This window comes from Pogona vitticeps, chromosome 1 (assembly GCF_051106095.1).
Source record: "Pogona vitticeps strain Pit_001003342236 chromosome 1, PviZW2.1, whole genome shotgun sequence".
Taxonomy (NCBI): Eukaryota; Metazoa; Chordata; class Lepidosauria; order Squamata; family Agamidae; genus Pogona; species Pogona vitticeps.
In genome coordinates this window covers 100,090,678-100,103,643 of record NC_135783.1, presented here as the reverse complement: position 1 = coordinate 100,103,643, position 12,966 = coordinate 100,090,678, and the positions used below count along the sequence as shown (strand labels likewise).

General features: G+C 39.4%; 1 protein-coding gene across 2 annotated transcripts in view; it reads left to right on the top strand.

Moving 5' to 3' along the window:
• The window catches only part of GRIK2 (glutamate ionotropic receptor kainate type subunit 2), a 591,038-nt gene extending 578,874 nt beyond the window's left edge, over positions 1-12,164 (top strand). For both annotated transcript variants that reach the window (XM_020780740.3, XM_020780821.3), the window contains one exon: positions 9,850-12,164. In XM_020780740.3, the coding sequence (XP_020636399.1) occupies positions 9,850-9,863 (14 nt within the window). In that variant the 3' untranslated portion in view covers positions 9,864-12,164. The remainder of the gene's footprint in view (positions 1-9,849) is intronic.
• The last annotated feature ends 802 nt before the right edge of the window (positions 12,165-12,966 follow it).

Genomic DNA, 12,966 nt, shown 5'->3' with positions numbered 1-12,966 from the left:
TCTGTCTGCTTATGCATTTTTTGTAGTTTGTTGCAAGAGCATTCTATGATTTTGAATTTTTGTTGTACCACCATTTATAGACAAATTCTGCTTGTTTTCAAGAATTCCTATTCTCCCTTCTTACTTCGGCATTCACCAAAAAGCCATGAGTGACTGCAACAGCTGCCACTGTCTTAATTTCTCTAAAAGGACCCCATCAGAATGTTAGGGAGGGTAGCTTCCCTCTGCCCCCTTCAAACCAGATACCCTGATGTTTTAACATCATATACATGTGCATTAGCGTAGTAAAGTCATTTAATTGATTTAAAATGTCTAAATTTGGGAAGTTTAAAAAAGTGAAAGCCACCGTTAGTGGTCATTATAGATAATGCTGAAGCACACTTGTTCATAAGTAGGTATCTGTGAAAAACACATTTGTTTTACTAATGTTGCCTTTAAAAATGTTATACAGAATGGCAGACAGAAGGGGGAAAACAGTGAGGGAACTAAGTAGTGGAACAGCTAGGCCAAGGACATGCATCGGTAATGCTCATTAAAGCTTAGTGCAAGCTCTTTTCAACTAATTAGAAATGAACTACTAATGCTTCATTTTACTGTAACAATTTTGAAGAACCTTGAAGAACATGCCCAAATAACTTTAAAGCTACAGTATTTACAATCTGAATAGCTGTTAAATTATTCTCAGGCTAGGCAATATTTACCTTCCAGAAACATTCAGTAAATCGACTGCTGATATTCAGCACAAATTCAATGATGGTTTGTGTTTTTGTATGCAATGAGCTACTGTACAAAAAGTGAATAAAAAGCAAGTGAGTATTTTAAAAGAGGGAAACTTCTGTACATGTCCACAAAGCTTAAGCTGAACAAGGATTTCTATCACAGAACCTGCCAGCTTTTAAGAGTTATCCTAACAATAATGAGGTTAGAAAGGGCAGTTGAAATTGTAAACAATTCCATTGGTTGTTGTAGGTTTTTCGTGCTGTCTGGCCTACAATGCACAACAACCATTGGATCCCAGCCATGAAAGCCTTTGGGAATACTTTATTACATTGTTAAATTTTATTTCATCTCAAAATTAGTCTTATGTTGGCTGTCCCTGAAAATATTTCCGATGCTTCTGTGTTAAATGTTAACAATGGCATAGTGTTTCTTAACAAATGAAAGTTGAAGTCTTTGGGAGAAGGAAGGAAGGTATGAAAAATCAAATAACAGAGCTGTTTCCTCAATTTATGACTTTCTCAATTCACGTAAGAGTTCAACACTGTATACAGAACTTTCCTCCCAATGCTGGACAGATCATAATCTGTTGGATAATGCAAGTTACCAAAGAATCCAATTTCTTCTCCAACATCATGATAATTATCTTTTATTTAAAAAGTTCCCTGAAAGTAGTGACAATAGGGGTCTAGTATTTATTACTGCTTGCATTTATTCCTACAAAGACTCTTATTTCTACAATTCTCCCATTACTTTTCCAAAACAAACCAATTAAGATCTCTCCAGCTGTGTGATTTCAGGACTTCAGTACAGATTCTGTTTACAGTGCAAAGCTCCACAGAACTCCTGTGCTCTAGAGGAATGCTACACTACATGTTCCCTTCCATACTGAATTTTCTATAACATCATAGCCAATGGGAAAGTAGCGGGGGAGGGACTTTGGTGGTGTCAGGTATACATGTAAAGAGATCTCATTTTCAGACTTTTCTAGTAGTCTCTGTGTTTTGTTGAGTTGTGTTTGTGGCAAATTTCAGTTTCTGCAGTGAGTTTGAAATATTGCAGTGACTGGGAGTCTCCCGATAAAACAGAGAAATGTGCAAATGTGTCTGTTTCAGAACTTTCTGAGGCAACAGTGTATGTGCCAAATTTTAGCTTTCTGAGTGACATGAAAGTAACATTTCAATCTTCCAGTGTAAAAAAGAGTTGCCAATATCCATTTTGATTTGGGATTGAAAGCTCCAGTAGAAATGATGGCAAATGGGAGGGCTGGCCATCTCTCCATGAATGTCTTGGAATGATGTAGCATCCTTCCCACAGGGTCACATGGCCCCAAATGCTAAAGTTATTTCAGGCCATTCTTCTGGAGGCAGCAAGTCACTGCTTGACATGATGAGAGCAATTTTTAAAAAATATATTCTGATATTTTCATGGAAGACAAATTGTATGAGAGAAAGTATGTTTGTGTGCATGAGGAGACAGACAGACAGACAGACAGACAGATAGTTAGTCAGATAGACAGAGTTAACTAATATTAGATGAGAATATCTGTTCATGTATCCCAAGGATGGGGAACATGTGTCATCCAACTGAAGTTTCCTTGATCCCTCACCATTAGTCATTCTGGCTGGGGGCAGGGGGAACACAACTGCAACAACATGAGGAACTTGACAGGTCCTTTAATCCTGACCTTAACAAATAGTGTCTATTCTAACTGGAAAGAACTTCCTGAGGTTTAGAGGAGAAATTTTTGAAATTGTTGGCTACCTTTGGGATTTAATTTTTTTTACTTTGGCCAGTAAAATAAACAGAAACATCTCCAGTCTTTGCCCTGTCCTTCGACCTCCTTTGTCAGAGGGATGTGACAAAATAAAAATAAGTTGAATGCACAGAAGGTGTTCATAGATCTACTGTTCTATGTAGATGTTAATTGTACAGTGACTTGATTTGTTCTGTTTAATTCTATTGCACAGTGGATAGTTAAGAAGTTTGTCTTCATGAGATTTTTGGTTCTTTTGGAAAATAAGATTTTTTTGGTTCTTTTGTGCCATAAAAGCTGCTGTGAAATTAATTCAGAGGGAATTGGATTTGTTGATTTGTTCCCGTATTCATGACCAATCTCCATGGATGGAGGGAAGGATGGATGAATGGAGTCTTCTGACCAATGGAGTTCCACAGGTTCAGAGAGGGCTTTTATGACTTCATTAAGAACAAACTACAAGATAAATGGATCAACAGGATGTGTTTGAAACAAAGGAGTCATCACTTGCCATTAGAAACAGTACTTGGGAAAGAGCAGTTGAAGGATTCATACCTATCCTGAAAGGTTGGATCACTCCTATGTGTCTTCTAATCTTTTATGGTTTTCTGAGGAGGCCCTTCACTAAATTTCACCACTCTCCCAAGTGTCTTTGGCCAGGATATGTGTGAGAGAGGGCCTTCTTGGTGGCTGCTCCCAGGTTGTGGAATGCACTTCTTTGAGAAATCAGGTTTGCCTGCTTCCCCATGTCTTTCTGACATTTGGCAAAGGCTCAGGAAAAAGGCACAGAAAAAAAAGATTAAACTATCTTCTGTTTATGCTGCAGTCCCATCTGGCCTTTTCTTCTTCAGTGTCCACTTTGGAGAAAAATACCTGACTGAAGATCACAGACTGTTCAACCACTGAGGAAGTCTTTGCTATCTATCTGAGACTTCTTTAGTGATCCATGGCACTCTTTGGGTGTATTCCATCAAAAGATGTATTCAATGAATTAAAAACATATCCAACTAAAGATGTTTTCCAGATGGAAATCATTTTACTCAGAGAGTGACCATTGTCAGCCCTGTGTTAAGTCTCCCGTACCCTGTAACAAGTAGTTCATTTGTTATTACGTTATTGTGCTAAGCATCCCTCTAATTCACCAGGGGGAGCCAGCACAATGCAACAGATCTTAGAGAAATGCCAACTGGCTCACTGTAGTCATGTCAAGTGGACTGAACTACTGGACATGTATGATAGGAGGTAGGGGGAGGCATTTTCTAGCATCTGCCCCATATTTTTTGTACTGAATCACAGTCCAAATATTTGAACTGTTACCCACTGCTATTTGTAGCTTTTTCCATTGCCTAGTTAATTATAAATTGTAGTCTGAAGTCATCACATTTTAGAGAAGGGGAAAATGTAATAGCAGAAATACTGCTGATCTTATCATTTTGGATTTTCTTCAGTTTGTTTTATAGAGGCATTTTCAGTTGTAACTTGGAGATGCAAATCAAGTGTCCTTGTTACTTTTTCAGAATAATTATGCAATTATAACAGTGAACATTAAAGTTATAGACAAAAATCTACTATCTTTATTTTATTCATCATAGGCATCCTTCAGTCTCAAGAGACTATGGTAACATGCTCTGTATCGAGAAGTGTCCTCTCCAGAGCATGAAGCCTGGGTAAAGTAGTATGGAGGATAGGCTGTTACCCAAGCAGCAAATCCCCCCTCTCCATGTTGCTGAAATGGTCCAATGGAAAGGCAAGAGCCAATACAACTGGTTCCAGCAACATCACAGGAGTTGGCAGAACAACACAAACTGCCTTCGGGACTTCAGCTCCGGATATTTTATTCGATATCATTTTAAACTTTATTCAAATTCAGCATGAAAAAAAATCAAGAAAAGAAAAGAGTGAGCTACGAGAACAGACTTGGCTGTGTTCAGAGAGGGCAGGAACCTTGAGGCTTGCAATGAAAAGAAGAAGAAGAGGTCATACAGAGTTTGTTCTCCAATGGCTTGTTGGCAATATGTAACTGGAGTCAGGTTGAAGGAAAAGGCCACAAGGAAGTAGTTATGGTTTTTGTTTTGTAGTTTATATTTCCCCATAGTTTTTAAGCTGCTTTACTTTAGAACCATCCAATGGTTAGCAGGGCTTCAACTTTACAATCTGCCTTGAGGGAAAGCAACTTACATTTTTCACCATGTGACAGCTATTTTTGTGTTTAGAGAAGAGTAAAGAATGATCCTCTGTCCTACATTGTATGGTATACTTGGCTGGTCTACTGTATTTCAACCTGCTTCTTTGCCAATGAGACTGAATGGATAATGAGGACACTGATGGAGGGCTTACTCATCTTGCTTAACCTATGAATGGTCTGGGTAGATGTGAACAGAGACACGTTATCTATACATTCCTTCCATTATTCACACATGCCATTCAACATGATTGGGGCACACAGATTGCTGACCTGTACACTCATACAATCTAGTCCTATTCAGGCATAGATACAGCATGAAGAATTAATACAGCATACACCAGGAATAATAAACTCCCCTGAGAAATTCATGTTAAATTTACAAGAATTGTATTTCGAGAAAAAGTTCCAAGAAATAGGCAAGATAAAAGATCCATTATAAAAGGAAAAGAAATTAAGATTTTGAAACATATCCCATTGCAAATAAGACAGAAAAGGAGACAATACACCAAGTTGACATATTTCCTGAGAACAAACTCAATTAAATATAAGTGGTTGATACCTGAAGGTGTCTCTTTCCAATTCCAGTTGCAGAGATATTCTATTAATTCAACAATGAAGGCAGAAGACTTTATGAAAAAAAAAGGAGGGGGAATGGCTGGGTAGGAAAGAAGAGAAAAAAGACAAATGAGAAATAGGAAGAGAAGCAATCAAGTGGACCATCAGGACCAAATTCAGAAGGAACATCCGAATTTGAGCTAGAAAACCAAATGGGAAGTGCCAAAGGAAAGCCCACCATGGAAGCAAGAGGATCTAAGAAGAGGAAAGAAAACCTTAAAAATAAAAATGAATAAAATGAAAGAGAAAAAACTCAGAATGTTTTTAGATAACGTAAACAGTTTAAATTCAACCGAAAGACATAAAATGATTTATGAACAAATAAAGAAATTAAAATTGGACACTATCTGCCTTTAAGACTTCTAGTATGAAAATCAAGAACTGCTTTATGAAATGTTTTTAAATAAGTGTTGAAAATGTAAAATATAGGAGGCTACTTTCAACCATATTGGGTGGACAGGTAGAGAAACAGAAAATCATTGGCACTTTTTGGAGATTAGTATATGAAATGTTGGGAAAAATGTATTTTGTGAGATACCATTTAAACTGGAATTGTGTTGAGTATTATGTCTGAGATTGTAGATAAAGAAATGTAACATTTGATAATGCACATAATTACTGTAGCTATAATATGGGAAACTTTGGAAGAAAGCAGAAACATAGTCATCCTAAAAAGGATGCAAAAATTTGGAATGATTTTATAGCTGGATTCGAAATATGGCCTGGAAAGCATAGATAAAAGAAGAAAGTGAAGCTCCAGTCAGGGAATGGAGAGATTAGTAACGATAGTAATTCTGGTAAAATCTGTTAAGTTGTTCTTTTTTGTTATTTATTTATTCTAATAGAATTGTAAAGGTAAAGGTTCCCCTTGACATTTTTAGTCCAGTCGTGTCCAACTCTAGGGGGCGGCACTCATCCTGCTTTTCAAGCCATAGAGCCAGCGCCTGTCCGAAGACAGTTTCCGTTGTCACGTGACCAGCGTGACTAGGGAACGCCTTTTTTTTTAAACCTTCCCACCAAGATGGTACCTATTTATCTACTCGCATTTACATGCTTTCGAACCGCTAGGTTGGCGGGAGCTGGGACAAAGTGACGGGAGCTCACTCCATTGCGTGGATTCGATCTTACGACTGCTTGGTTTTCTGACCCTGCAGCACAGGCTTCTGCGGTTTAGCCCACAGTGCCACCATGTCCCTAATAGAATTGTATAAACGGATGTAAAAGTACCCTTGCACTCACTGGAATTTTACCCTTCCCCTACCCATGTCTACTCCCCCAGACCCCCAGACCCCTATTTCCAGTCCTATCCCTATTGAAAATGAATAAAATTTAAATAAATAATAATATATCCTGGAACCCCACTCACCTGCATATCCCCAAAACATGGTCAACTTACCTGCTCCTCAAATAAAGCATAAAATAAGAAGATATAAAAATACATCCAGGTACAATGCACCAAAGGAGTAGGAAGCACGATTAGGGCACACAGATTGCTGACTTGTACACTCATACAGTCTAGTCCTATTCAGGCATATTCCCCTGAAAACGTGAAGGGGTAAATGGGTGATAGGTACAGTATGTGAGGAAGCACGTAAGAATCTTCCTTTCATGTACAGAACCCAGCTGGAAGTACGGTAAACCTTCAAATGTTCAGTGCAAAAGCCTGCAGAGAAAAACACATGTACCTACACCTCAACAGACTTTCCCACTGATCACTGAGTGGTGAGGGAGAGGTGGGTAGGGCTGATGTGTGCACCCCTTCACTCATGGTTTACTGATTCACACTTTCAGCCATAACACCTGAATAGGGTTTCTGTCTATACATATACTTAGACGTACATAGACCATTGACTATGATGTGCGAATATTCCGTGAGATTGGGACTATCTTGGCTATTTCATTTTTCCTGTTTTATGTGTATTTCTCAGATGTCCTAGGTTGTACTCATCTGAAAAGTATTATTGTCTAATACATGCTTGTTAACACCTGTATTTCTCATTTTGCTTCTCAGGAGTTAGTCACAACTAGTTTTAGTTGAAGTAAACACTCTGTCACAATCTCCACACTTGGGTGAAATGGAAATAACATTTCACATCATTTCGATATATTGTGACTTTGGATAGCAGTTTGGGCACAGGTATCTCAAAAGTGGACTGGGAAGGAACCCAAAACAAAATTTTGTGATGAAGTGACCCCCTTTGAACCATGAGCCACCCCAGTGTTTTGGATGCACAATATTGTTACCTTTTTCTAGTATGTTTTCTCTGATCAGTACTAGTTATGCATTGTTTAACAGATGTCTATCTAATTTAATTCTGAGATGGTGCTCACTTTTACACAAAAGAAATTGTTTAATGTTTTAAAATTGCATTAATCCACTATCATTTTTCGCATCACCTAGCAGAACAACGTTCAAAATAGTGTATTCCTGGAATGAGCTGGAATTGTTAGCATGTATACATGACTGAAACATGTCTACGTTGGCTTGGGCATGTTGTGAGAATGGCTTATGGTCGGATTCCAAAAGATCTCCTGTATGGAGAATTAGTGCAGGAAAATCGCCCCAGAGGGAGACCACAGCTGCGATACAAGGATATCTGCAAGTGGGATCTGAAGGCCTTAGGAATGGACCTCAACAGATGGGAAACCTTGACATCAAAGCTTTCATTCTGGAGGCAGGCAGTGTAGCATGGCCTCTCCCAATTTGAAGAGACACTTGTCCAGCAGGCCGAGGCAAAGAGGCAGTCCTGAAACCAGCAAAATCAGAACTGGACTGGAGACAGACTGCATTTGTCTTCAGTGTGGAAGGGATTGTCACTCTCAAATTGGCCTTCTCAGCCACACTAGACACTGTTCCAAGACCTTTATTCAGAGCATGTTACCATAGTCTCTTGAGACTGAAGGATGCCTACTACAAAATTCTGTTCCATATTAAATGATTTGCTCTTTTTAAAATATATGATATCCAACTCCTCCACTTTTATTTTTATTTCTGACTCTTTGGTTTTAATATATATTTATTGGAATGTCACTTGATATTGAATTGCCATTGCATATTAAGTACAATTTTTCTAAAAAAAATGAATATATGTTATAGTGAAACTATAAATATAATAAACTGAAGGTATTTGTAAAAAAAACTCTTTTAGTTGTTCAAGCTGTGGCGGTAACACAGTTACCTTCAGACATGAGTATTGGTTGGCATGTGGATATAAAATGAGCATCATTCTATCGATCTTGGAAAATGAAATGTTTCTAGAATATCAGCTGAATTATGAGATGCATATTTAGTGAATGTTGTTAGAGACTTTGGCTGAAGGACAGGAAACTTTTGAAGCTTGGCAATAGTTTTCTTAGTAGTGAGTAGAGATGGGCATGGACTGAACTATGAACGTGGGGGGGGGGGGGAAACCAAGCTGATTCATTTTGTAGTTCGTTTCGGGTATGCCATTTTGCCAAAATGAAATAACACAGTGTACTTTTTTCTGCTTGGCACCTTGTTTTCATCAAAACCGATGCCCTGCCCCTTCCCACTGCCCTGTCACCTCCCTACTTAGTCCTTCCTCCTCATTGTCTGCTGCCTCCATCTCTAGAAACAGTGACTGGGCTTCCCTTCTGGGAACCGGGAGTACTGTCTCTGCCCATATGCATGTCTGTCAGCTGATACATGTGTACATGTGCCGAGACAGCAGCCCTAGCACCTGGAAGGAAAGCCAAGCTGCTGTCTCTAAAGAGGGTGGCAGTGGAGACTGAAGAGAGAGGTGGGGGCAGGACCAGATAGGTCCTGCCCCCACCCCTTCCTCTCCCTGCCTTAGTCCCGCCCATGCCTCCAACACCCCCTTACCATAAACATTGCTGCCACTTCCAAGGTCTTCATCAGGCCTCCACAGCCACAGCATGTAAAAAGGGAAACTGGCTGCCCTTTGCAAAGATGGTGACTGCGGCTTCATTTAGAGTAGGGAGGGGGTGGCAGTGGCATGGTGGTGGGAGGGTGGCAGCGGGGGTGGCAGCAGTTTGGTGGTGGTGGCAGTGGGGTGGCAGGGTGTTTTTTTTAATAACCCCCCACAAATCAACAAATATATTTGTTATTTGTCACTTCATGGGGCAACTTCATGCTTCAACTTTTGACAACTCATGAAGCAGGATGACTCGCCAAAATGGTGAGTTGTCCCCATCTCTAGTCCTGACTCATATGGAGAGCCCCTATGGATAGCACAGGTGTGTGTGTGTGTGTGTGTGTGTGTGTGTGTGTGTGTGTGTGTGTGTGTGTGTGTGTGTGTGTGTGTGTGTGTGTGTCCTTCTGCAGCATCCTTCTGCTTTCAATGGAATTAACAACCCCTATCCCTCCTATTCCTCTCCCATGCTTGGTGACCTGCAGTAGGTAAGGGTACTACCAGACTATTTGCTTTAATGTCAAGCTGGTGTTGCTACAAACATAAACAAAACAAAACAAAAACTAGTACATAGTATCATAAAGTCTTGTGAAAATGTAAATTGTGAAATAACAATAATAATAATGGTTTCCTCATTTCTTCTTTTATACATTTTTTTTGTATTCTTCAAACTTCCCCTGTAGAGGTCCTTCTGTAGTGCCATGGTGGAGGAGCTGAGGATGTCTCTGAAGTGTCAACGTCGGTTAAAACACAAGCCACAGGCTCCCGTTATTGTGAAAACGGAAGAGGTTATCAACATGCACACATTTAATGACAGAAGATTGCCAGGTAAAGAGACCATGGCATAGAGCTGGGACACCAAACTACCCCCAAGCACAAACTGTTGTCTTTCTTTTCTTTTCTTTTCTTTCCCCCCCAAACCAACTTTTGCGAGAATGTTTCCTGTGGAAATATGCAACCTGTGCAAAATAAAATGAGTTACCTCATGCCGCTGTGTCTATGAACTAGAGACTCTATGATCTAAGCAGTTGCAAAGGTCAGACTCAAATCACAAGCATCACGTGTCAGCCACGTTTATATAAGGGGGAGGGAGGGGTGTGGGCGTGGGCATTCCACCCTTTTGTCATGGGCTCCACCATTCCTTAATGAATGGAAGTTCTGTGTGAGTTTTATGGCTGTGTGAGCAGTCTCGGTGAGAAATGGCAAGTTCCTCTCTGAAGTTCATCTGTTGCCAGGGGCTGGAGAAGCAACCGAACCACTGCAGAAACTAACTACTAGAGGAGTCTTTGGAAATAATAGCTCTTAATTCTAGTAGAGGCAAAAGAGACTGTGCTATGTGCTCACAAGCATAGAAGACTTTCTATTTGCTGGCTGAAGTTGACTTCACCATTCCGCCAGCTGATATGAGCTTATTCAGTGATCACGTTAAAACAATGAAAATGGAATCCTCCCTCCCTTCCCCTGCCCCATAGAAGAATGACTAGAGGAAATGTTATCTGCATTTTGACTGTGTCTGTCACTGATAAAAATAAAATCCTGTCAGGTGGTAGAAGAGTATATAATTCATCTGCACTGGAACTGTTTTGTGGAAGAACCCAAAGGAAGTGGGCCGTATTATTGATGACACAACAAATTTCCCTCAGTTAAAGGGAAAAAAATGATGTACATTATGTTGCTTATCTCTGAGCAATTGTTTTACTGTGAAGCGAAGAGCATATCTAACATAATTGAGGTGTGTGGTTTTTGACCTGAGAGGGTTTGGGGAACTCTTCTTCTCAGTCTGAATTGAACTCCCTGGAGCCTGTGGAACTCTTGCTAATAGTGGAAATACGACGGGGTCACGTACCAAGAAGGGGATGTGTAGAACTTTAAAATAGACTGCATTCCTCAATACAGTCAACCGTGTTTAAATGAACAAAATTCTTGAGCAGTTTTTCCCTTCCCCTGAAACACGGGGGGAAAATGTTTGGGTTTATTTGTGGAAATGCAAGATTTCTATGAAAATAGTTTTTGTATGGAAATTTTTTGTAATACTTTTTAACACAACAATCTCAAGAACATGCGTTCCGGTCAAGGGTGTGGTGCAAAGAGTGACTGGTAGTGCGTGCGCACCACCAACGTTTGGTGAACACTATTTTTATCGAGGAAAAGGGGGAATCTTAGAAGAGAAATATTTTCAAGTTAAATAATATAAAATCTAGGTGCACTATCAATACTGCTTACCATACCACACCCCTGGTTTTCACTAGCCTGATAATATACTGTAATGAACAAATGTGTGTAAACGATGAAAGACACAGACCTCTTGACCACGTTGTGATAACAGTTGAAGTGCACACAGTTTGCTGTTTAAATCCAATGCACAAGATTAAAAAAAAGCCACACACACATTAATAAAATTGTCAGTTTTTAGTTGTTTTCTGGGTGGGGGTGGGTGGGATTGATGTGTGATTTGAGCAAAGTGTACTGTCAGAATTGATACCTGCAGCCTTCTTTTACAGTATCAGGATCTTACTGTGCAAAAAGCAGAATTAGGCCCAGTGACTATCCATCTCACTTGCTGCTCTTCCTTTAAATGCGTTTTTCATACATGGGCACAATCTTAACAGGAGTCCATTTGTACACAACACAATTTGTCCAATGTGTCCATGTGCAACTTCTACTAATTTCAGCAAGGACATATAGAGAAACACCTGATGATTGTCCCCCCCCCCAAGTTCTTTTGTGGGGGTAGGTGAGAAAGTCCTATGTGAGTGGATCATTAAAAACAACAGATGTTTCAACTGCCTTTTTGGTGCTCAATCAGATGTGATACCAACATAATAATTTTAAACTTAGTCTTACTGTAAATTTGTATCCTGAAAATAAAATGTGTAATGGTGTGAAATGTAGGGACACTTGCCTACACCCACACTTTTGAAATATAGCTTTTTATTCCAGACAAATCATTTATTTCTTTTCTTTTTTTAAAAAAAAAATAAACAGAATCCAAACACCATTTTGTATAAACAATGAGTCGTCTGTGGATAATGGAAATATTGGAGGATTCAAGGTATAACGGTCATTCAGAACATTTCTCTATAAAAGGTTTCTTCTACAAAAGCTGATACAGCACCATAAAAAATGATCCTTGAGAACAATCCTGATCTGTTGCACTTGGTTTCTCCAGAATTGTCCCAATCCAGAGCAAAATAATAGTACAGAACTCCTATTAAAATCAGCAGAATTTCGATTAGCGGCAACTCTCTGATACCATTGATTTTAATAGGATTTGAGAGTACTAAGTTTGGATTGGGTTAGATCTATCTAGGTTTACAGCCATTGTGGTTATTGGATGAACTTTAGGATGGTGTGCACAAATATTACATCACTCTTGTTCCCTCCCTCGCCTTGTGCAATGCGTGCTATGCTTTTTTAAAAAAAATAGGATACATCTCCACTGCTTTCCACAAAAGGTCTATAATGAATTAGTTATTGACAGCAGCATTAATTAATTATATCAATGGAGGGAAGTGGGCTGGAGATTTTTGGTGTAACCCCCACCCATCACTTGTTCACTGGGAAGAAAAATGTAACCACATGTACCTGAATATCCTGGCAACTGGGTGTTCTCATCACAGGGCCCTCTATTATTCACCTCAGTCTCTTCAGAAATGGGAAGAAAACTGCAGGGGAGAACTGCATTGCACATCCTTGTTACCCTCCATGAACAAAATTTCTAACTATGGTGTAAAGGTGCAGGCCATAGACTGGTATAAAACTTACTATCTTGCCTTAAATATTTACTGGAGTCATAAGTT